This window comes from Crocuta crocuta, unplaced genomic scaffold (assembly GCF_008692635.1).
Source record: "Crocuta crocuta isolate KB4526 unplaced genomic scaffold, BGI_CrCroc_1.0 scaffold6, whole genome shotgun sequence".
Taxonomy (NCBI): domain Eukaryota; kingdom Metazoa; phylum Chordata; class Mammalia; order Carnivora; family Hyaenidae; genus Crocuta; species Crocuta crocuta.
In genome coordinates this window covers 1,033,110-1,059,069 of record NW_027531917.1, presented here as the reverse complement: position 1 = coordinate 1,059,069, position 25,960 = coordinate 1,033,110, and the positions used below count along the sequence as shown (strand labels likewise).

Sequence of the window (25,960 nt, the reverse complement as noted above, 5' to 3'; positions counted from 1 at the left end):
TATGTATCGTGAGATCATGACCTGAGCCAAAGTCGGACGCTTAACTGACTGAGCCACCCAGGCGCCCCTATAAAATCTTGTTAAGAGGAAAAGTATCTTTAAAAAATGAGTTAAAACAATGGACATAGCATCTGTTCTCTCAGCAATTTTAAGTTTATATAGTGCCAAATATTACTCCTCTCATTTTACAGAGATAGAAATGGAAATGATATATAAGTTACTCTTATAATCTGTGAAGATAGTATAAATTAGTTTTAGAATGTCTGTTGGAGTTCAGGAAGTCGATTAGTTGCAGGTTAGCTTTCTATGGCACTACAAAGCAATGCACTCCAGCATACGGAATAGGTTCCTCCTGTTATATTGAACAGGTTTTGGTTGATACTATCAGTTTCAACCCAATGCTACTTCTAAGTGCATCTAAGCCAGCGCATGAATAGAGGTATAATCCTATTCACAGGAGCACATGCGTCCGACCTGCACAGAGCCCCACTTGCTCACAACAGACACCGACCCCCACCCTGTGATCTTTCAGTTGTTCTGGAGAGTGCTCACGGCATAGTTGCCATTGAGGTACCCCTCCTGTTATTATTAAACTGCTGTGGTTTACGGAATGGAGTAGAAGTGGGGGTAGAAAACTGATTCTATTCCCAACTGTTTCACACACAGCCACCTGAGCACTCAAATAGATTTATTTGACTCAGGCTCATGAAAGTTTTTATGAACCCTCTTTCACTGAGATTCAAAACCAGTTCAGGGCACCTCTTGATTTCAGTTTAGGTCATGATCTCACTGTCCATGAGGTCGATCCCCATGTCTGGCTCTGTGCTGACAGCACGGAGCCTGCTTGGGATTCTCTCTCTCTGCCCCTCTCCTGCCTTCTCCCTCTCTCTCTGTCTCTCTCTCTCTCTCTTTCAGAAATAAATAAATTAAAAAAAAATACAGTTCCTCAGACAAGGAAAGGCATCTTCTCCCTCATTATTCCTCCTCCCCCCTCTCTCTCCCTTTCTCTCATCTCTTTTCAACCAACCTTTTCCCTTTTGTCAGCATGTAAATCATACAAATCAGTATTTGGTGGCCGTGCTTAAGTCTACTAGATAGAATCCACCCCAAGGGTTAGCTTCTGCCCAAAGTGACTAAGCAGTTCAACTGATTAAGAGACTTGTGGCATTGGTGTCACCAGGGGGCTTGTGAGAAACACACAGATCAGGCCCCAACCCAGGTCTACTGAATCAGAATCTGCATTTTAATAAGATGTGCCGGTAGTATATACATGCACAGTAGAAGAAGTGCTGGTTAGAGCATGGTACTCATGTCATCTTGCTTGCTTTGTGTTGTTCCTGTGTATGTCAATGCCAGGTGGCTGTCATGCATTTATTTGCTATTAATGACAATAGGAATCAGTAAATCTATCACTGTTAAGGGAAAATAATTTTAAAAAATCATTATTAATAATAAGGCAAGGTAATTAGTTACCAAGACTAATTTATTTTAAAAGGTTAAATACCCCCCAAAATAGAAAAAGATCTATTAATTTCATAATACTTAATGGGTTGAATTTTCTCAATTGGAAGTCAGAAAATATCTGACATTAAAGATATCGATGTTTGTCTGAAACTCAAAAAACAAGAATCATCTCAGGCACGTGGCAGAGTACAGATAGGAAATATGCGTTCTGGATGAACATTCAAGATGAAACTGTATTAATTGCATGCATATTTGTGAATCTTACAACTCATTATTAAAAGTTAGAAACCATGTGTGCTGTTTGTGAAGGAATTGAATTAATAATATTTTAATATACATTTGCTGAGTGCTTGTTAGGCACTCTGGGGAAATCCATAGCTTTCAATGAGTTCATAATCTACTGAGAAAGTGAATATCCATTCTCAGATATAATATAAGCAGAACAGTAGAGTCACAGTTAAAGGTTTGCAAGATACAGTGCAGGAGAACAACCACTTTCCATTGGGAAATGAGGGAAAGTGTCATTACTGGACAGCATAGATATTATTTTTCTGTTTTCAGTTTATTTCTCCTCTTACTTGAATACTGTCATTGGGTATTTCACCTATTATCATTATGTATTAGTAATATATTGAGTATTTAGTGATTCTTAAATTTATATTTTTCAGTCTTTTCTATTCTCCAAATAATAGATTCATATTTCTGACTACCTGTTGTACATTTCTATTTGAGTGTCCCACATATACCTCAGCCCCTCAAAAACTGAGTTTTTCCTTTTTCCTTCCTGCATTCTTTATCTCAGGAAATAATCTAGACACCCACTAAAGCTAGAAATCTGAGTTTCAGTTTGAGATCCCTTTCACTTCATGCCGTCACCTAATCATTTTCTTAAAGAATTTAGCCCATTGGAATAATTTTATTTCTTCTCAACAATCCCTTCCAAGCGCTCCTCCTTTATGGAGACTTGGTTGTATATAACATGGTATAACATCTTTATCAAGCTGTGTTATAATCATCTCATTTTTCTGTCTCCTCTAATCAAACACGAGCATCATGAAGTAAAGGAGTCTACTAATGCCTTTATCTTCAGATTCTAGTACAGAAACTGACATGTAATGTGTATACAATAAATGGTTTTAAAAAATACTTTGTTGACATGAATTGGCATGTAGTTTAGGTCTGGAAACTAAATAGGAACAATAGCCTCTAGCTTATGTAAAACTGACGGCTCTGATTTTGTGTTTTAAACTCCTGTGTACCTCACCTTTTTAAAAAATATTATGTACTGACCTCAGAGTTGCTGATTTTCATGCAGAATTTTACATTTTCAGACCAGTGGTGAAAGAATATTTTGAGCCACTGCTTTGTGGGGCTGAGTACCAACCGACAGCCCAATTTTGAGGGATGTTGCCATGTTTGTATTATGGAATATGTGTGTGTAAATTATTTGAACAACTGTATTGATCTGTGCTCTGATTATTCCAGGAAACAATTAGAAAATGTTAAAATAAATATTCTGATACTAGTGAAAGAAATGTAGGTCTCAACAGTATTGAGATGATATGAAAATCCTTCGGTCTATCAAAAGCTAGGGATCTTTAGCTTCATCTGGGTGCCATTGAAATTAAGCTAGTCAAGTATAGAACCATTGAAGAAAAGAACAAAGTTAGATATACTTGTTAGATATATGAATGATATGCTACAAATATATTGTCAATGATTGTGTCTAAAGGGAAACGTGTAGTTAGATATTCCAGGAATGGAACTTTATTGGGAATGGAGAAGTAGAACGAGATTTTTATTCATATGTATAAGTGGATTCATCCTCTCTTTATTCCCATTTATATGGTAACAGTACTCTCTCAACTCCAAATCTAGACACATTTTTATATGTGGTAAGATAGATGGTTGACAGTGTGACAGTATATTAAAAATTTGTATATTTTCAAAATTGTGAGATAAAATCATTGCCCGATTGATAGGTAAGATAACTGCAGAGCATTTCTTTCTTTTTCCCTGAATTCAATTTAATGCTGCATTTTTTTTTTTAGTCTTATGGAAAGTTTAACTTAGTTAAAACATCAGGGGGAAAATTGCCATTTTGGCAGTGTAACTGCACATAAGCTCGAAGCTGGCCTGCCATTTTAATAATGCTTTGAGCCTTTAACCATAAAGCACTAAAAGTCAAAAATCTAAAGGTATCTATTCCTTGATATTTTTGTTTTTAACTTGTACTTACTGAGTTGTTTCATACTCAAGTGTTGTTCAAAAGGGTATAGCAACTCAGTCCAGAGATTAGACAATAAAAAGGCTCCAAAAAATTTTAGTTGTCAAGAACAACTGTTATTCATGAACTCTGAGAAAAAAAATTCTCTTCTTTTGGCAGAAATTGCCCTTTGGCAACTTAAAGTATCCTTTCTCCCTCCACAAAGCTTCACAAATGGAAAAGTTGTGCTGAATGGATGTCTTTAGTATCTACAACTAGGAAAAAATGTGTTTCTCTGAAGGGACGGTGAGAAGTCTTTAGAAAACTGGGTTAGGATGGATTTGAACAGATCTCTTTTCTTACACTGCGAAAAACCTTTCTCTTGTTATAATATCTCCTAGTGGGATCAGTTTGTAGCAAATTCAGTTCCATTTCGGGAGTTACAAGCCTTCAGTTAAACACAGAAAGCTGAAGAGAGCTCTACATCTGGACAAAGTAATCTTTGCTATTTATAAAACTATTCTAAGTATCAGTTAATTCCTCTCAAACAAAGGTGAAGAAACTGAAGTCTTCAGTTGGTTTAAACTACAGGGAATGATACTACCTCTCTGTAACATATTTAATGATATGTATTCACTTCAATACATTTGTGATATTCCAAGTAATGCAGTGATACTAATTCTCTATCCACTGGACATCAAGAGAGTTCTTAGTAAACTCCCTGGAAGCTAAGATTTGATCTGACATTGAGGTAGATATTTTGTTATCTTACAGAGACCATTTTGTATGAAAAGGTTACCTGTGGTTTTGCCTATGTGTTTGCCACTTGACCTCATTTTCTGCCATTTCCTCCTTCGTATTTTAAATTCTAATGAAAACAGAGCTGTCCAGCTCTCAACCAAGCCTCAGTATATTTCACACTTGTATTGTTATTCACACTGCCCCCTCTGTGTTATAAAATTTCCACTCCTTTATATTGCTAACCCCTATTGATACTTCAAAACTCAGGTCAATGGCATCTTCTCCAGGAGGCTGCTCCTAACCAGCGGGTGTAGGTGAGGTTCACTTTCTGTACTGCCCCAAAGTTCTCTACCCAATCTTTCTGTCACACTGGGCCACAGCTATCTCCTCTTATGGACTATGATCTGAGAACAAGAACGACTTCTTTGTAAATCCTTAGTGCTGTCTGTTGTTCCAATATTACATGTGATTAATTAATTAATTACTCACATCAATGAGTATTATAGCTTTCTGCAATCCAGGACTCTCAGCTTATAGAGAAGACAAATATACAAGTACACAAATGTCTACATGATTTTAAGGCTATATGACAGGATAATGGAGTGGCATAATTTAGATTTGGGATCTGGAAACTCTTTGGGGGAAAGAACAATGAAATTTAAGACCTGAAGAATAAATAGGAGTTAATTAGACAAAGACTGGGGGTATGAAGAGCATCCTAAGCAGAGAAAAGAGCATTGATTAAGGGCCTTGTGCAAATCTGTACTAGGCTTTTTAAAATGCTCACAGCGTTTTGTGGAGGAATAATTTATATAAAATAAGATGCACCAATTTTAAGGGTGCACCTTGTTTTTCTTTAACATATGAATACACTCATGTAACTACTACCCAGATCAAGAGAGGACATTTTTATCACTCCACAAAATGTCCTTGTTTCTCCTATTCTAGACAATTCCATCCCAGGAGGTAACAACTACTCTGGCTTTCATCACTCAAGGTGATGCATTTAGAAAACTGCAAAAGAGTTCAGTGAAACAAACATGGGGAGCAAGGGGCTGGTAGGGAGAGAGATATGAATGCAGAGATAAGAAGATGGCAGATCAAGGGGAGTCTTGAGGATGTGGTTCAAGATCTAGAATTTTGGTCTGAGTGAAACGAATAGCTTTGAAGATCTGAGCAGAGGCAAGATTTGACGTAAATATATGATTGGATTCATATATTAACAGCTGTACTAATTAGAGAGGGTTAAGAGTGGAAATAAAGGAGCCAGTTAAGAAGCTAATGTAATATTCTAGGCCAAGAGATAATGGTGGCATGAGCGAAGGAATAGCATGTAGATGGAGTGCAATCAATTGATATAAGATGTGGAAGCCTGGGTGGCTCAGTCGATTAAGCGACCAATTTCTGATTCTGGTTCAGGTCATGTTCGTAAGATTGAGCCCCACATTGAGCTCTGTGTGGACAGCACAGAGTCTGATTGGGATTCTCTCTCCCTCTCCCTCTGCCCCTTCCCAGCTTGCATGTGTGTGCATGCACTCTCTCTCAAAATAAATAAACTTAAATGTATATATTATGTATATATTTGAAGATTGTAGACATTCATTTACTAAAATGAACTCTATTATTTTAGTAAAGAACATCATTAAAAGTTATGGTTGCATTTAAACAGCTAATGTTGCTGAAAGCTAACAAAGAGATTCTCCCAATTATAAGTAGTACTTATTATTTCCTATGTACTTCATAATGAATTCACCTACAAAGGGAATATTGCTTGGAGTTTTCTATAACAACTAGACTAATATTTGCTTTTTGGCCATGAAAAAGATCTTCCATCTTTCTCTCTAACTTTAACCATGAAAAAGATTTTCTTTCTTTTTGTGATGAGTTTAAAATCATAGCGAAACATAGAAATTTTCATTTTTACTTATTCACATTCTCAAAATATGACTCACTTAGCCATCAAAAACCACAATGGAGAATGAATACTCCAAAGAAATATGCTGTTGAACACTTTTACGCTTAGATTATAATTGTGGTATTTAAGTGAATTAATTCTATGCCATAAATTGAATGATATTTGCAGATTACTTAGGTGAACATCATCTCACTAAAATTATCTTTTAGTTTGCTTGTTTTTCCTTTTTTGAACAATTGGATTTATTTTTCTGAATAGCTTAGTCGGTTTTTATTTTGTTTATATTCACATTTAGAAAATCTGATGCTTGTTTTTGACTCTTTAAAATTTTTTTTGCATTTATTTATATTTGAGAGACAGAATAAGACAATGCATGATTGGAGGAGGGGCAGAGAGAGAAGGAGACTCAGAATCTGAAGCTCCAGGCTCTGAGCAAGCTCTCAGCACAAAGCCTGATGTGGGGCTCGAACCCACGAACTGTGAGATCATGACCTGAGCTGAAGTTGGACACTCATCTTACTGAGCTACCCAGGCACCCCTTGATTCTTTATCTAAGTGGTAAAATGGAGTGTTAAAAAGTGGCAAGCTTGCTGCGTTAATTTCCTAAGGCTGCCATAACAAAGTGATACAAACAGGGTGACTTCAAACAGAAACTTATCGCCTCAGAGTTCTGCAGACTAGAAGTTCAAAATCAAGGTATCAGCAGGGCAATGTTCCCTCTGATGCTCTGGGTAGAATCCTTCCTTGCCTCTCCTAGCTTCTGGTGGTTTGCTGGCAATCTTTGGCATTCTTCAACTGTTGATGTGTAACTCCAATTCTGTGTCTTCACATAGCATCATTCTTATGTCTCTGTCTCTTCACATGGCATTCCTTTTATAAAGACAAGTCATTTTGGATTAGAGATCCACCTTATTCCAGTGTAACCTTATCTAAGCTAATTACATCTACAGTGACCCTATTTCCAAATAAGGTCACATTCTGAAAGACTACGGGTTAGGACTTCATGCATCTTTTGGCACATGATTAAACTTGTAACAGTTACCAAAAACAATTAAAATAAGTTTCTTCCTCTGGGGAATTGCCTAGCAGCCAACCTCTCCATTGGCTACATATATTTTCATTACATGTAGAAAAATAACTACATAGAGATATGAAAAGCTTGTGTGTGTGTGCACAGTCACCTGTACAGACCTGGTGGATCCCATCACTGATAACTCATGGAGTAGTCATGGAAACTGGGAAAATGTTGTTTTAAATTTCCATGCGTAGTTCATTCCTTTTATTTTGGCATCGTCATTGGCAAAATTTTCTTATGCATTTTTGTTGGTAGTATCAGCACATTTGTTTTCATTCCTTTCTCCCTAGAGTACTTTAATATAGGCAAAATAAAATGGAATTCTGACGGATGGCTTATGTTTCTCCATCCTGGGAAAGATGGGTTACAAAACACCAAAATGCTCAGCAATATGGCTTGTGAGGGATTTTAACTGTGTCTTCCTTACACTTGGGAAAACTTATCACTTGCAGTGATTCTCTCTACTCTAGACAGGTTATCTGAATAATTCAGATAATTACTCTAGTTCTGAATTTTCTCTGCAAACCTGATTTCCCTCCCTCAGTTCTCTAATCATTCTGTAACACTCAACTGACATTTAATGCAAATCTACTATATACCAAACACAAAGAAACAGAATGTTTTATAACTCCTAAATAACTAAATTTAAGACTATATTTTCCCTAGCGACCTGTCTTAACAGCTTTTGCATTGGATTATGGCATATTCAAACATAGGAATGAGTTAAACAGACTGAGGTGATGAGTAACTACATCAGGGAATGTTATAGTTATCCTTATATGCTGCACTGTGCTTTTGTGACTAATATTTGTTTTCTATATATTTTATTTCAGCCGAAAGAGACATCAATGTCTACTGTGGGGTGCAGGCCATTACAATGAAGATTAATTTTTGCACAGTACTTTTCTCGGGTTATTCTGAAACGGATCTGGCACTGAACGGAAGGCATGGGGACTCCCACTGCAGGGGGTTCATCAATAACAACACCTTTCCCGCGGTGGTCATTTTCATCATCAATCTCAGCACCTTGGAGGGCTGTGGAAACAGCTTAGTGGTAAGATGAGTGTAAACTCCTGTGCTAGGTTTGGGGTCACAACAAAAATCTCTCCCCATTTCATGAAGTCATCAGAAGCCCAATCTATCTTTGAGGAAGAAATTCCAATAAAACTGAACAAATCCCTTCCTTTTCCTGTGTGAGGCTTCAAACATACAGTTTTATTTTCCAGTAATGGTTCTGCTTATTGTAGCTGAGCAGTGGAGGGGCTCAAGATGTCACAGCGACGAGTGACATTGATGAATATTTATCTATGTTTTATCATTACCTATGTTTCTCATGCTTTTTATGGAACTGTCTTATCACACAGAAATTGTTTGTTCCAGCGAGTTGGACAATGGATCCCTAGACCTATTGCCTCTTAGTGACCTCATTCAGAAAGAAAGATAAAATATAGAGCGGGAAGCCTACACTCTCCTAGGGTTCATGTTTACTGTGGAATGATCCAAACCAGTGTTGTGTGAAAGAGGACTGTCAGCATTTCTGGCGTAATATTCTCCATTGTGTGGGACTGTCCTTTGAGTTTCAAAATGTTTTTCATACTCAGTCTTACTCATGAAATCCCAGTAGATTGTTCAGAAAAGGAAATCTCTCTAGTCATTGTGAAAATCAAATATTTCCATCCCCAAACAGAGCCACTAGTCTACTCTATTCGTTTATTTATGCTTGCACTGAACACACACACACACACACACACACACACACACACACAGGAATTGAATAAGGAATTGATTTTCCCAAGAATAAAAATTTGAAATATAAATATTGTGATTTGAGGGGTATTGCACTGAGATTCATTGAACACTATTTTTCATTTTGCTTCTTTGAATGTAATCTTATTGGTAAATCCTAGCACAGACAAAAAGGAGATACAGTGAGTGTGACCATTTAGCCCAGTGAACGAGGAGATGCTGGCTTTTCTTCTTCATAAATTTTTATTTGGGATTAAAGGGGAAGGCTTAATTCCTCTAAGGACAGGGTTTCTAAGACTTGATGGGAGATGGGAGACAGGAAAAAGATTTCTCTGATTTCCTTCTTTATCTTTTCCCAGGGGGTAGTTAGAATATTGTGCCCATGACCATTTCCAAGCCTGCAGCTTGAGCATTGTTGACTCTTTTTATTAAATACATTTATTCATCTCTCTGAGTTGTGCACAGAGAGGTTATGAGGTGGGCCTGAGGGAGTGTGATGCAGGCTGATTATTACATGTCTGTGTTTCCTTGTGGAAGGAGAAACCCACGTGGAGAGCCAGACTTTCCCTCCTCCCACTGTGCTCTAGGGTCCTTCCTTCATGGCAGTTTCTTCTCTAGAGTTAAGTTTTGCCCTATTGCCAAGAAAACAGTTCAGGAGAAGTGCCAGGCAAAGCATCTGTGTGTGTGTGCACATGTCTGTGCGTGTGTGCACACACTTGCTGTTTACTTTTTTTTAAGCTGAATAATTTAGGTATAAAAATTGCTACATATGTGTATGTGTGTTTTATTTGCTCTGTTTTCACAAAGTTGGTATGTTTAGCTAGTCAGTCAGACAAATGTGAGAGGAGGCGAAGATTTGCTTATACTTTCAGTTTTGCATAGATGTCACCAGCTTTGGAATTTGCTCCAGGGACAATCCTACATGGGAAAAATTAAGTAGACTATTACGTCACTGGATTGGAATAAAAAGTGTTTTCAATTATAATGATTCTGGCTCTGTTCATGAATTAGCTAGATAATTGCCTCAGCTTTGCCTGTGTACTCCTAGGTTCCTGCTTAAAGTTTATTCTATTGTTGAAAAGTAAGTGTTATAGATTTCCATAATACCTGCTACAAGTATTTATTGAGCATCATATTGTAGTTTATGTAATGGGAGGAGCTGTATTCCTCTATGAAAAGTCAAGAACATTATTATGAAAGTCAAGAGCATTATTGATTATTCCTAAAGTGGTGGTTCTTAAATTTTAATGGGATTGAATAATACAATGAGAGCTAATCGGTGTCAGGAAAATACACATATGGACAATATTTTAATATAAAGTCTGGGAGTTCATCCCCTTGAAACCCATCTATGAACTATTACCCTGGAAAGGGATGAGAATCTCCATGTATATACCAGAGAGGGAGACCCTCAGATGGACCATCAGAAAAAAACTGTGACCTTAATGCATTTGGTCAAAATTTATCTCAGGAGTCCCAAGCTCCTGGTGTCACTGTGTGATGCTGACCATGCAAAGGCAAAGGCTAAGGGAACTCCCTACCCACAAAGAGCTCTGATTATGGTGAAGGGGACTGCCAGTTTATGAGACCACTCAACGCACTGTGACTCCTCCTATGATGGAGACGAGCATTGTTGTAGGACAGTCAGGAAGTTGCCTAGGGAAGCTGATGAGATCCAGGGAAGGAGCAGGAGATGTCAGGTGAAGTTGGGGAGAAAGGAGGCAGAGAGAGCATGCACAAAACCTTATAGAGGGCCTTGTGGCTGGCTGGGGCATTTTTTAAAAAATTTTAAATGTTTTAATTTATTTTGAGAGAGAGAGAGAGAGAGATATGCAGGGGGGAAGGGCAGAGAGAGAATCCCAAGCTGGCTACCCCGACAGGACTCAAACTCACAGTGAGATCGCCACCTGAGCTAAAATTAAGAGTATGACGTTTAGGAGACTGAGCCACCCAGGCGCCCCTGCTTCAAATTGTTAACCAAGTGTGTGATTACAGGGATATGAAGCTAAAGTGGGAAACAGAGATATTTTAAGCCATGTCACAGAATTTGGGCTTTACCGGTGAACATTTTTAAATGACTCATTGTAGCACTCTCAACATGTACTCTCTCTCCTTTCTTATTTATGAAATATGAATAGTATCTTTGGTGAATATGAAGTTGTATTTAGTTAAAAGACATATTAATCACTTATAACTAGCATTATATACATATAATGTCAAATCCATGCAATGTTGTAGTTGAAACAAACTCTAGAAATGACCTGGTCTAGGAGCACCTGGATGGCTCAGTCGGTTAAGCGTCCCACTTTGGCTCAGGTCGTGATCTCATGGTTCTTGAGTTCGAGTCCTGTGTTGGGATCTGTGCTAACAGCTCAGAGCCTGGAACCTGCTTCAGATTCTGTGTCTTCCTCTCTCTCTGCCCCTCCCCCACTCACATTCTGTCTCTTTCTCTATCTCAAAAATAAATAAACATTAATTTTTTTAAAAAAAGAAAGAAATGATCTGGTCCAATGTTTTATTTTGCATATGGGAAATGCCTAGATTTATATACAACTATTTAATCATTGAACTTGATCTACCATTCCAATAGGTATCCACAATTCCTGGAGTCAGTGCTTATGGGAATGCAACTTCAGTACAAATAGGAAATATTTCTGGATACATTGATACTCCAGACCCACCAACAATCATCAGCTATCTACCTGGACTGCTTTACAAATTTAGTTGTAGTTATCCGTTGGAATACCTGGTTAATAATACCCAGCTTGCCTCGTAAGTAACTATTCTTAGTTTCACATTCTGTCTTTATGTTTGAGTCATTTTTTTCTCCCTGAAGGGACTTAGAAAGACAGCAGGATTTGTTGAGAATAGCCAAACTCAAAGTATTGGAAACCATATTAAGTCTTATCTATCTATCTTTCTGTCTGTCTGTCTATTTAATGTTGTTATGACCCCTATCAACAGATCAGGTGTATATATTTACCCCAAATTAAAACTAGTTCAAACTAGTCAGATGTCTGCCTGGGGGTTCTTCTCACTCCTCTGAGAATTGCTGAACACTGAGAACTCTAAGTGCTTATGCAGTCCAGAAGGTGTCCTCTTTTCATTGTATAGAACAGTCACTGATTTTTTGGGTCCTTCTTGGCTTCAGTCTCTCTGATGCCTCAGAATCTGGGGACTCCATGCCTCTTGCTGAGATGTCAACTGCACAAGTACTCATGGTCCCCCAAGGTGGCCTCACCCAGAGCTAAGGAGCTTCAGATATGGACTGTTTATAATCATGTATTCATTCATTTTTCCCAAAGGACATACTCCAAGACAAGGTTATATCCATGTTACAGTGGTCATCTGGATTTGTCAAATATTTTTGATGAAGTGGGGTGACTGAGTGAAAATTTTATTTTTCCAGTTCTAGGGCTTGCTATCACAAAGGTGTCGTTATTGTTTAATCTTAGTCATGAGGGAACGTGGAGGCCACATTCTGTTTCAGATAAAAAAATGGTCACAGCTGGTTTTAATGGCACAATGATGATAAATATCTTGGTGAAAAGCAAGACTTGGAGAACAAGAAAAGAAAGGCTTTGAGTCTAAAGGATACAGGTGTGGAGGGAAGTGGGCCATGAGGGTGTCACAATCTCACTCTGCTCTACTTCACTTTCCCAGTAAACAAATCCCTGAGCCGGAGTGTACACAGAAAAGCATTCATTTATTCAATAAATATTTATTATACTTCTCCTATGTACCAAGCAATGTTCTAGCAGTGAACAAAGTAAAACAAAATCCCTGATATCATGAAACTTCTAATGGGGTTGATGAAAATGTATTTGTGTCAGATTCAAATTATATTGGAATGACATTTTTTCTTTAAAGTCTCATATATGAATTGCAAAATGGAAAGATGACTTTATAAGTAAAAAGATCATAAAGAACAGTTTGTCTTTATTTGGTCTCTCTTGCTTTTTGATATATTCAGTGATTTAAATCATGTGCCTACTCCAGACCCAGGTAAAAGTATGTCAAGCTTACTCAAGACTTTTAGTGCCTTAAATCTAACATTAAGGCATAACTGAAACTTTTAATTTAAAATCTATCAATGCTTTCCTGTTTCTAAATCTGTTTTAGGTCCTCAGCTGCTATTTCTGTGAGAGAGAACAATGGTACATTTGTCAGCACTTTGAACCTGCTCCTTTATAATGTAAGTTGATGGGTGACGGATGTTATGTTCTCTCTCACTGTTCTGAGGAGCCATTTCTGTGGATGGATTTTATATCAAGATCTACCAAAAGCCACATTAACCTCGTTATACTTTGGTAACATTTATCCATCTTTACTACCATTTTTATATATCCTAGTGATAAAGGTATACTAAAAACTCCATTGTTTTCTAAAAGTTGATAAATGACTTAGATTTTATTTTGTAAATGTGATTCTACATAGTTATTCTAAGTCTATCTACATTTATATGTATATATTTGTGTGTGTGTGTGTGTGTGTGTGTGTGTGTGTGTGTGTGTAGCCATAGTCAGGGTCAAGATGTTAGAAGTAATATTTTTGTGATAAAAAGATAGGAAAAGTCCAAATGATACTTCCCTTGAGGGCATGCTTGGTGATGAATGTGTTAATATTTTTAAAATGGATTTCGGCTGATGACAATTCTGTCAAATTTGAAATAGTTTGGGTTGACTACATAGTATTGTCTAAACTCTTGTCATGTAAATATCGGCAGCGGCAGCAAAACGTGAAAAATACATGGATTTCTATTTATAACTCTAACATTAATCCCCCAAATGATATTTTCATGTTGATTAAAAATTTTTATTCATACATTTTAAATGCCTGATTTAAATATCAATTTTTCAATCTATCAACCAACATTTTTGTAAATTATGAATCTGATTTTTACATTATTATTCATGTCATCATGGCACTGAGTTATAATTCATGCAACTGATTTAAAAGTCAGTGCTTTATACTTTGAATATAATGAGCTATAAATATTGTAGTAGGACATTTTCCAAAGGCATTTAAAAAAATCGTGTTTATAAGTTTGTAGTCTGACACCACTGAGTTCTAAACAACAAATTAAAATGTGTTGGAATGAAGATGGCCTTTCTGTCATTTCTAAACTTTCCTCTGCAGGGAGAAACTGCCAACTTACTTGGTTCTATAGCACTCAGCAAATACGTGCCAGTATTCATTATCAATATGGTCAGATATTTATTATTGTTTTGAGCAGTATTTTTGAATTGGGAAGTTTCTATCTGCTGATTTATACATGAATTTATATATCCTGAGGTAGAATTGAGGTGACTGGTTTGGGTTCAGCATTATTGATTATTTTTGAGTGAAACAAAGATGAAAACGCCTAATTTTAAAAAAGTAAAAAAATATATATACCCAAATGGTATTTAATAACACCATTATTGTTTGTGAAATTAAACCATTCCCTTACTGGAAAAGCAGCAAATAAAAATTAGAAGCATAGATTTGTTGAGAGCTTTGCTCTAAGGGTCTTTCCTTTATCATTGGAAATAGTCTTCTCTTATTGTTAATAAGACATAATCCTTCAAAAACTTTCTAGCATCTTTAAAAAAATTTTTTTAACATTTATTTATTTTTGAGAGAGAGAGAGAAGGGGCAGAAAGAGAGGGAGACATGGAATCTGAAGCAGGCAGCTCTGAGCCTGACAGGAGGCTCGAATTCACAAACTGTGAGAACATGACCTGAGTCAAAGTCAGATGCTTAACTAACTGAGCCACCCAGACACTCCAAAAACTTTCTGGCATCTTAATGCTAAATAAAAGCCTATAATTTGGTGATAACCTTAAGATTTTAATTCTATGATAAAAAGGTAACCAATTGTTTGATATCAGACTATAAATGAAATAGGTAATGTCAAAACACATCTCATTTGTTTTGATGTCTCACGCTTTTTATTTGACAAGACTTAACATCTTAAGATCTCTGATGAGAACAGGATGAAGAAAAATATTTCAGAAAACAATAGACACATCTCATTTTTAGCCAGTTTGCAATAAAGACATCATTAATGGTGGAATTAAAAAGTTAAACTGAATTTTGACTTAATAAAATTGAACCATTTCTCCATAAAGTATGCTTTTTAATTAATAGACCATTTTTAGAGAGGTTTTCGGTTTACAGAAAAACTGATCTGAAAGTACAGAGTTCCCACAGACTTCATGTGCCTGTACACAATTTCCTTTATTATTTACACCTTGAATTTGGAGGTATATTTGTTATAATATCCATATTGATACATTAACTGAAGTGTTTACATTGAGTTTCACTCTTCATGTATATTTTTTGGGTTTTGACAAATTCATGATGACTTGCACTCATCATTACTCTATCATATAGAAGAGTTTCACTCCCCGAACTACTTTTTTAACATGACATGGTCATAGTATTTTGCCATGTTACAGAGCACTACCAAACTAGTAATTTATACATGTTCCCATGTATAAATTAAATAAATAAGTCACAAAGATGAAAATTACAGCATAGGTAATATAGTCAATTATATTGTAATAATGGGGGAAAAAAGCCCTAGTAATTTACAAGAGAAAAACATTTTGGTTTACTTTCACTAATTGATCTGAAATCATATTTATTATTTGTTTGAAATGCTAACATTTAGCTGTCCAAATGTAATTTTATTGCAGCATTTCAAATTAAGTATCATTTTACAATTATTTGTGGCCAAGTCTTTCTATTTCACATGCAGTTTTTGAATGATGAAAAGTTACATTCCATATCTACTACTCTTATTCTCTGATTAGTTATTTGGAAAGGAAAACTTGTATTTAATTCAGTGCAATTGTTTAAATCCATGTATTCTGGCACTCAGTAAATGTACTTAGGGAAATTTTATTTATAAAAAATAATAATTACTTTTACTTTCATTGACTATGCAATTTCCATACATGTGGATTGTGTCCAGTTGAACTGTGGCCTTATTTTTGTGTAATATAAATGTATTGGTTTTGTCCTCTCTGGAAATGGAAAGCAAAGATGATTTTGTGAATTGTATCTAAATATTGGTATCTTTTGAGCAGATAAAGAAAGAACAAACCTGAAATAGTGTTATAGTAATTATGAATGTTTTTCAAAGTTGAAGAAAAAATCTAAAATAAATATAATTAATTTTAGGAACAATATAACAAAAGTAAAAAAAGCAACTATACCAAAAAAGTTTTAAAAAAAAGTAAAAACATTACCTTTTAGAAGCAATTTTAGAAGGAAAAATTTGTTGATTCATTTGCAAATGACTTAGCAGTACAATAATTGTAAGAAAGTAAACATTCTTCCGCACACTACTGAGGCAGGTATATAATCTATGGCGGCCCCTGGAGGGCTCAGTCGGTAGAGCATATGACTCTTGCTCTTGGAGTTGTGAATTCCAGCCCCAATGTGGGTGTAGAGTACTTAAAAATAAAACCTTAAAAAAATAAAGCTCTGTATATTTTAACATAATACTTGGAGAATTTTGGAAATGGAGCAGGAAAGATAAATAAAACTACTACTTATTAGGAATGGTTAGAGGAGCTCTCATCATTTATCATAGAAAGGAGTACAGCATATATTCCCTCATTTATCTGGCCATATTTGGGAATGAAAGACTTCACATGAGTGCAACTTTTTCAAAAGTAAAGCATTCAAACTATAATTTTAAAAACTTATAACTTAAAAAATTCAAAATCTGTTGCTTTTTTCCCAGGCTTCTTAAATAGAGTATGCTCTGTATTTCACCTTTGCTTGGTGACTGAAATTTCATGATGAACATTAACATTTTTCCTTTGCTGAAAAATGGCTTCAAGGTTACCAAATTTGGGAGAAACAATTTGCTTCAACGCCAATTGATTTGACAGTTTACACTTGTAGAAGTTCTATTCTTTTCTTTTTCTTTTTTTTCATTCTACAATTTTTTGTTTTTCTTTGTTGTCAAATTAAAGCTGTCACATCTCAATTTCTGACCTATTGCTTTCATAGTGTAAATTGGGAGGAGGGCACTTGTTGGAATGAGCACATGGTGTTATATGGAAACCGACTTGACAATAAACTATATTAAAAATACTGTAACTTGGGGAGTGATACAAATAAGCTCTCTAGAATTGTTATAAAATAAGAGTAAAAAGGTAGAAGTGAAGTCCTGAGACACCCTTCTTTACGGAACTGCCAAGGAATTTGGTGAAGGAAGTCTTGTGGCATGCACTTTGGCAACTTGGAGGACTCATTGGTCACATCTTTGGTTTTCAATTAAGTTTTGATAATTTCAAATTGCCAGATAAGTGATTTGGGTCAAATTATCAAGAGCATAAAGACTTACAATCCCAATGGGAAAGGGCTTAAAGTGAAGTAGATGAGAAACTGCATGATAGCCACTAATGTAATTTAAATAAATGAAGTATTAATTTTAATAAACTAAATCTTGACACTTGATTATTAAACAAATTAAATATTAAACACTATTAATCATTGAATGCAGTTTAAATACACAGAACACTAACCATCATTTATAATAAGCTATGGAAAGAAAAAGATTTATGCATGGAAATGAATTTGTTACTTGGATATGGTTTAAGAATAGTTATTCCATCTAGAGGATCTAATCTATAGGATTAACTGGATCCTTTTTGGGGTTGATTCTGTAAATTTATGGTGACTTGCCCCCTTTTTATATGATAGTATTGTTTTCAGTGGTAAATGTGCTGTTGTTGGGAAGACAATGATGAATTAATTGCTTATTTTTTTCATCATTAGGATTCAACCTACAGTCAGCAGTTAATTATCCCAAGCATAGGATTACCTTTGAAAACCAAAGTGTTTGCAGCTGTACAAGCCACTAACCTGGACGGCAGGTATTCTCAAACTCTTATCTTTTGTTGTTGGTGTTTTGTGTTGTCCACACAAAGCCTTGTGAATCATAAAGTTAGCTCATTCATTTTTAATTTAAAAAGTACTGTCATTGCCACACCATTTAGGAATGCTAATAAATAGAAATAGCAAATTACAAAGATTAAGAGGGACACTTATTTTGTGTCATTAATTGGAAAATAACAAGTCTTCCCAAAAAAGAAGGAGGGGGGAGTTACTGGAAGAGGGAATGGGCAGATCTTCTGAGATATCACAATGTTCCTTTCTTTCATCTGAAAGATGATGAGTCAGATGTAGTCATTTCATGAACACTGATGATTTGTGCATTTCTCTCTCTCTCTTTTTTTAATGTTTTATTTATTTCTGAGAGAGAAGGAGAGAGAGATTGAGCAGCATGAGCAGGGGAGGGTCAGAGAGAGAGGGAGACACAGAATCTGAAACAGGTTCCAACTCTCTCCATAATGATCTGGGTCAAAATTATAGAAAATGATCCTCAGAAACATCAGTATAAGAAACCCTAAATCGATCAAGTTTCATATGATCGTTTTAGATAATCCAGAATGATCAAAATTGAAAGGGAATTCAAAAGCTGAAAATTCTGGCCTACCCTATAATAACATTGTAATGTATACGTGGTTTATTTTGGGTTTCTCACACATTATGTAAACTTTGCATCCTGAGGAGAATAGTATACTCTGGAAATTCTGTTCTACTTTACTTTCTCCCTTTCTGTCTTCTTAGTATTGTTATTCATATACCTTAAATATCATCTTATCAAATGCATGATTTAAAAAATTTTTGGCATTTACTTCCCATGGGCTAGTAATTTTTATTACTTCCCATAGGCTAATAATTTTTATTCATTTCCAAAGCTGGAATGAAGTAATGTATAAATCTAGGCACAGTGTAGCCTTATAGAGGAAGGTTGTGTATTTGCCTCATGATTTTTTCTTTTACCTACCACAGTGTCTGTCAGGGAGTCCTACTCTCATCCTCACTGATTCTAGCATAATTTTCAGTGTATAATTTATGCACAAAACTCCTTGCTGTATGTGGTATTATAATATCCCCATCATTTGTTAGAGATAGTAACCTCCAGAAACAAAGCGCTGCTGTTCACAGTGAACATAGAAGCATCTATGTAGCTCAGTTTTGGGTTTTGTTTCTTCAGACTTGGACCAGTTGTTTTGTACACTGTGTGTGTGTGTGTGTGTGTGTGTGTGTGTGTATGTGGTGTGTATGTATGATAATAGCCCCACTTGATGCAGGATGGCAAATTGCTAAAGATTTTTAAACACCTTGAGCTTAGGAGAATGTTGTAATAAATAAGAAACTTCTGAAATAACCAATAAAAATATAATTCTAGGGGTGCCTGGGTGGCTCAGTTGGTTAAGTGTCCAACTTCAGCTCGGGTCATGATCTCGTGGTTCATGGGCTTAAGCCCTGTGTTGGGCTCTGTGCAGACAGCTCAGAGCCTGCAGCCTGCTGCACTCTTTCAGCCCCTCCCCTGCTTGTGCTCTCTCTCTCTCTCTCAAAAATAAATACATGTTAAAAAAACTAAATATGTATATATAGTTCTATCCTGTGGGGTGAGACATTCATCAATATTTACTTCCCTTGGATCAGTACAATATCCAAAAGGAGATTCTTATGCTTATATCTTTCTGCAGATGGAATGTCTTAATGGATTATTGCTACACAACCCCATCAGGGAACCCAAATGATGATATTCGATATGATCTCTTCCTTAGGTAAGTCATGTATCAAGAGTAAAGACCCAATTGTAGATAATTGAAATGAAAACTCCAAGTTATATAAACAATTTGTAGGGTATTTCTATAGCTTTTAAATGCAAAGTTTTACACTTTGAGCTCTAGTCCTTATAAAGCGGGAAGTATAAAAGTTGAGAAGAGTTTTCAACACAAAATGCTGATAAAGCTATTGTTGAATGAGAATTGCAAGTAAGTTCGGTCCATCAAAGATGTTTTATTAATGTTTAGGACATAAGGGGATATTTCACTGTCTTAGAAAACGCATGGTTAGGATATTATTGACAATAAGAGAAAGGCAGTGGGAGGTACTATGTATCCACAGCTAGACTGTCTTATCATATGTCAAAGGAAAGTAAAATTAAAGTAATGGTCTAGATAATTTAGACCCCAAAATGCTTTTCTTCATTTATCAGTATTTAATATGAAAATATGATATAGCCTACTACTCCTTTTTTAACAGAGCCAATAACTTCAACTTCATTCTCCACTAGACAATGATAGAGTGAATGTAATCTACATTTGGGGAAAGGAGACATTGATCATAAATACATTCAATCATCCCAGTTTCCTTTCAGCGTTTTTATCTGACAGCCAAACAGACTTGAGAGTCAAGCAATGGCTTCTAATCATGCTTATAAAATGCAGTTGGCTCAGATCATTGCTGCTTATTGACACATGATGGGAGTAATATGATGGAAAACCAAAAGAATATGTTTTATTGGCTAAGCAAGGTTAAGATGATGTCCAGAGACTAGGTCAAACTGATACTCTTATATCTTATTGCTGGGACTGTTAATTTGGGCAACATTTTTGGGGAAAAAATGTCGTATATATCAAAAACCTTAAAAGATTTCATATTCTTTGATTCTACATCTACAGATTTGAAAACATATTCTAAAATATTTATGATTTTCTTGTCTTTCATTGATACTGAACATAGTAAAACTCGGGAGCAATGAAGGATATTCAGCAATAAGGAAAGGACATGAGTGGGTGGATTGTGGAGCACTTGTAATTTGGGAACTCACATTTGGGAACTCACATTTGGGAACTCACCTAGACACTAAATCATATAAAGTTACTTATAAAACAGGAAAAAAAAAAAGATTGGTTCTATTCCATCTCCTCCCTTTCTGTCTTCATATTTTTATGCTTCGAAAGATGTGGTTCTTTAAAATTCAAATGAATTGAAATACGAAGTAAAATAATCAGTGTGTACAGTTGTATGTAGAATGGACTTCATTTGTATCATTTATGATGGAAATGACTGTAAGAGAATACATCAACAGGCTCCCAGTGGTTATTTATGCATGGGAGGATTGTGAACCATTTTGTTTTGATGTTTTTCTTATTTTCCAAAATTTCTGTAATGATCACATACTGATAATCTGGAATATGATCATCAGACTTCTAGTATGACTGTGGCTTCATGCTGAATCTTTTCAGTGCTCTTATTAGAAACTATAGAGAGTGAAATAGTAACTAAATGAATCTCTCAAATGTCAGTTGCCGTGAAACTAGGTGGAAAAGAAAACTGAGAAATCCCCAGATAGGTGTTAGTGATGACGAAAACAATTAAGATCAAGAGCAAATGGTGCAGAGGGAGGCCTGCAGGAAGCTCTGTGGGGAGAGGTGGTGGGAGGAGTGGAGAAGAAAAGTGAATATTGAGGGGTCCTGCTGGTGGTAGATTTCAGAAACAGCCAGGAGAAATGTGCAACAGAAGGAGAGGGTACCTCTGAGAGGAGGAGTTGCTAGAAACAGGGCTGAGGTCCAAGAAGCAACAGCCCTGGGGAATATGGAGGATGAAGGGATAGAGAATGATTGGAGTCTCAGAAGTGGCAGATTTCAGAAAGCACCAGGAAAAGTACATCTTCTAAAAAGTGGAGGATTCACCTTGGAAGATAAGGGCCTTGGTGTCATAGAATCGTGAATGAACCTGAAGAACATGGAGGTGATAATAGAACTCTTGAATATCTCTAAGTTCAGAGAGGCAGAGAAAATTCCACCACAAGTTATACCACATTCAGTGGAAACTTGTCTGTCATTATAAAGCAACAGTGGGAGAACCTTGAGTTGAGGAAATCCTTGAGGAAGTTTATTACCATTCTACATTGCCCAAAGAGTCCCTGGAAAATGACAAATCTAGGGCAATCTAACACCTTCAACTATGAATGGTAAGCAAATGAAGATACTGCTTGCAGTGTTCCAGTGTACTATCAGAAAAATGTAAAAAAATAGCTGAGAAAAAATATTTAAAGACAAATTAAACTCACTGGAAAGAGGTTGCTGTGAAACAGATAAACAAATAAGATTTGCAATGAAACACTGCAACATTTTTTTTTAAATTTTAAAGTAACCATAAAGTAACAAAAGCAGAATTGAAGTGGGATTACATCAAACTAAGAAGCTTTTGCACAGCAAAGAAAATAATCAATAAAATGAAAAGGCAATCTACTGAGTAGGAGAAAATATTTGCAAAACATATATCTGATGAGGGGCTAATATCTAAAATATATAAAGAATTCATATAACTCAACAGAAAAATAACATTCTTATTTAAAAATGGGCTGAAGATATGAATAGATGTTTTCCAAAGAAGACATAGAGATTGTCAACAGGTACCTGAAAATATCTTCAACACCACCAATCATCAAGGAAATGCAAATCAATACTATAATAGAGATATCACCTCACAGCTGTTAGAATGGCTATATCAAAAATATAAGAAATAGCAAGTGTTGATGAGGATGTGGAGAAAAGGGAACATTAGTGCACTGTTGGTGGGAATGTAAATTGGTACTGCCACTATGTAAAACACTATGGGGGTTCCTCAAAAAATTGAAAATAGAATCAACATTTGATCTAGCAATTCTACCACTGAGCACTTATTCAAGAAAATGAAAACACTAACTCAAAAAGTTATATGCACCTCCATGTTCATTGCAGCATTATTTACAATATCCAAAACATGGAAACCTAAGTGTCCAATGATGGATGAATGGATAAAGAAAATATGAATGAACATCATATGGGAGAAAATCCTCATAGATACAGAGAACAGATTAGGCGTTGCCAGATGTGGGGACTTGGGGGTTGGAGAAATGGGTAAAGGAAGTCAAAAGTTAAAAAAAAAAAAAAAGAATAACTGAAATGGGAAAATAAAGAAGGACAAGTGTCGGAGGCCTGCTCCGACAGGTCCAGGGGGCCCTGAAGGATGGACGGTGTCGGCGAGAGAGAGAGAGTGAGAGAGCCCCGAGATTCTTTCTGATCACCAGGCAGGCATCTCTGACCTGTCGGTTTTGGTGTCTTTATTTAAAGGTTCAAGAACAACATGAGATCAGAAAAAGGAATTTTTACAATGGGAAGCCTTTTGTGAATTACCTCAATCATAGTGAAGTTGAATTGTACAACTAAGGAAATAACAGGATGTTCTTAATGAAAAAATAGGATGACATATATATGTTAAGTCGTAAATAGTTAGGCTAGGAATTATTCTGTTTGGCTCTCAAGAGGATGAATGTTTTTGAACTGGTTAGTTTGTGGAAACCTATTTGATGCTAAATGTGTGAACACCACGGGAGCCCTAAAGGTGTTAGCCTTTTGCTTTTGGGTTATGTGTTAGCTACTCTTTTCTATCCTCATCCCAGCCACCTGTAAGGGAGGATGTTTGCAGATGGTATGCCTTTGGGAAGGGACTGCCATACATCATCAGTTAGAAGAAGCTGTACATGTTAAGTTTTACCCCTGTTTGTTCCTAAACTCTAAATTAGGCTCTTTGTCTTGGGGCCAGGCTCAATTGTCTTTGATATGCAAGGCCCATAGGAAGAGGCTTTTGACAATCACCCACAGAGCTCTCATCTAAAATCTCTTTTGTAAAGGCAGGAATATGCTTTTCCTTATGTGGTATCTGTGTTCGGAATATGGGTCTGATATGGAATATTGTGAGGCCTGGTCAATACCAGCAGGCTCATTTCTAATATGAGCCAGTAGTAGCAGAAGGAGATACCAGTTTTTGTTTCTCACAGCAGGAGCTGCAAACACTGCCATTTCCTTGCTGTGACTACCATCAGAGAGGCCAGTGCGGCTCCCAGCAGACAAGAAGAGAAGGAGAGAAAGAACAAAGGAAAGACAAAAAGAGTAGAGCAGTAGAGACAAGGGCAAAGAAAGGAATGGAAGAAAAGGGAAGGAAAGAGAAGGGAAGTAAACAAGCAAGAAAAAGAAAAATTGATATCCCTCTTTGTAATAAAAATAAATGACCTGAGTAAGTTCCTGGGAAGACTGAGTAGATATAGTTTTGTCTATTCCTCTTAAGTATATAAAAAAGCCCCTATGAATATTATATACAAAACAAGTATAAGAATGATTTTAAAAATATGGAGATAAGGTTAGACCAGCTAGGGATTTTGAGACCTGATGAACGATGGCTTCTTTTTGCCTTATATATTCTAGACTTAGAGCTGAAGAAGTCAGGAACTCAGAAATATCAATGGCCACAGATATAAATAAATGAATGGGTGATAAACCTGTTTGAATGAATGAATGATGAAACCTGTCCTCTCAAGACAAAAGACTAGGAAGGGAGCAACCTAGTAAGACAGAAAGGTTTTACACAATAATTGTTCTATTCTAGTCTAATACCACATCCCCACCCATGCTAGCAAAGACTGAGTGGAGAGCCAAATTTCTACCCTTGACTGTATGTAACAAGGTGTCCCAATATCCCATATGGGATGATTTCAAAGAAGGCAGAGTGGAGATTCTGTACTTCTACTCCCACCTGGCAATAATGAGATACCCTTACATGCCCTTTTGGGTTGATGTCAGAGGAGTCCAAGCAGAAACTCAGGCCATTTATTACAATGCCACATTAACAAGGCCCTAGTCCTTGTGTTGGCCACTCCTACCCTACATAAGCAGCGAGATGTCAGTGGAGGCCCAGTGGGGAGTAGAAACTCCTACCTATCCAGTATTAACAAGATCCTTGGTCCTTGCATGTCAAGAAAGGTCAAGAGGGCGTCTGGAATTCTACTCCTATTTGGCAGTAATGACACAGCATCCCTTCTTCTTTGATGAAGTGTTGGCAAAGGAAGTCAGCTAAATTATAAGGTTTACTAAGATCCTGAGTCTTATAACATAATGGCCCAAACATCCTTGGTTCAGTAAATATCGCTTGTCACAGCAACAGTCAGGAAGATCTCAAAATGAATGGAAAAAGAACAAAAATAAATGTGATGGAGAGTTTAGAATTATCTACCAAAGATCTTAAAGTAGTCATTATAAAAACTTTTAACAGACAACAGCAAATATGGTTATAACAAATGGAAAAATAACAATGAAATAGGAAGTCTCTGAATGGAAATGAGAGACATAAAGAAGAGACAAATGGAAAATTTAGAACATAACCAGAACCAGAAAATTAAACTAAATATGCAACCAGAAAACTAAATATGCAACTACCCTATAATATAGCAATTGCATTTCTGGACATTTTTCTCAGTGACAATGAAGTTTATGTAAGAGGCTCACACAAAAAATGTGTACACAAGTATTAATAACAGCTTTATTTGCATTAGCCAAAAACAGGAAAAAATGATATTCTTCAATGAGTAAATAATTAAAGTAATTGTGGTGCATCAATGTCATGAAATGCTCGTCCTAAATAAAAAATGAATTATGGAAAAAAAAATAAAAAATGAATTATGGGTACACATAACATAGATGTATCTCTAGATAATTACAGTGAGTAAAAAACCAAACCCTCAAAGGTTACATAGTGCATGATTCCATTTATACAACACTTTGAAAAGACAAAATTTTATTAGTCAGGATAGTCTAATGGCTAAATAAATTCTGTAAAAAAATTGTAGTGATGGCAATAGAATTATAAGAACTCACTACAGTAAAAGAGAAGGCTACAAGAATGAGAAAAAGTAACTGGAAGAATTTAAGATGGAGTAAAAAAAAGAAATGTTTTACTGAAATTTCTATAAACAGAAGGAGGACATAAGTAGGTATTCCAGGGACAATAGACACAGTTGAAAGCACAGTATGGGACAGAGAAAATAAAATTAGGACATAGAGATAAAAAGAAACAAAAAGACAAAAGCGTTTACAGTAGGAAAGATAGAAAGAAAAGGTAGATCAAG

At 36.0% G+C, this 25,960-nt stretch overlaps 1 protein-coding gene across 13 annotated transcripts in view; it reads left to right on the top strand.

The window, feature by feature from the left end:
• ZPLD1 (zona pellucida like domain containing 1) overlaps positions 1-25,960 on the top strand; it is a 335,829-nt gene that overhangs the window by 293,924 nt on the left and 15,945 nt on the right. For all 13 annotated transcript variants that reach the window (XM_077774868.1, XM_077774866.1, XM_077774861.1 and 10 more), the window contains 5 exons: positions 8,235-8,455; positions 11,738-11,919; positions 13,270-13,342; positions 17,929-18,026; positions 19,713-19,793. In XM_077774868.1, coding sequence (XP_077630994.1) covers positions 8,235-8,455; positions 11,738-11,919; positions 13,270-13,342; positions 17,929-18,026; positions 19,713-19,793 — 655 coding nt within the window. The remainder of the gene's footprint in view (positions 1-8,234; positions 8,456-11,737; positions 11,920-13,269; positions 13,343-17,928; positions 18,027-19,712; positions 19,794-25,960) is intronic.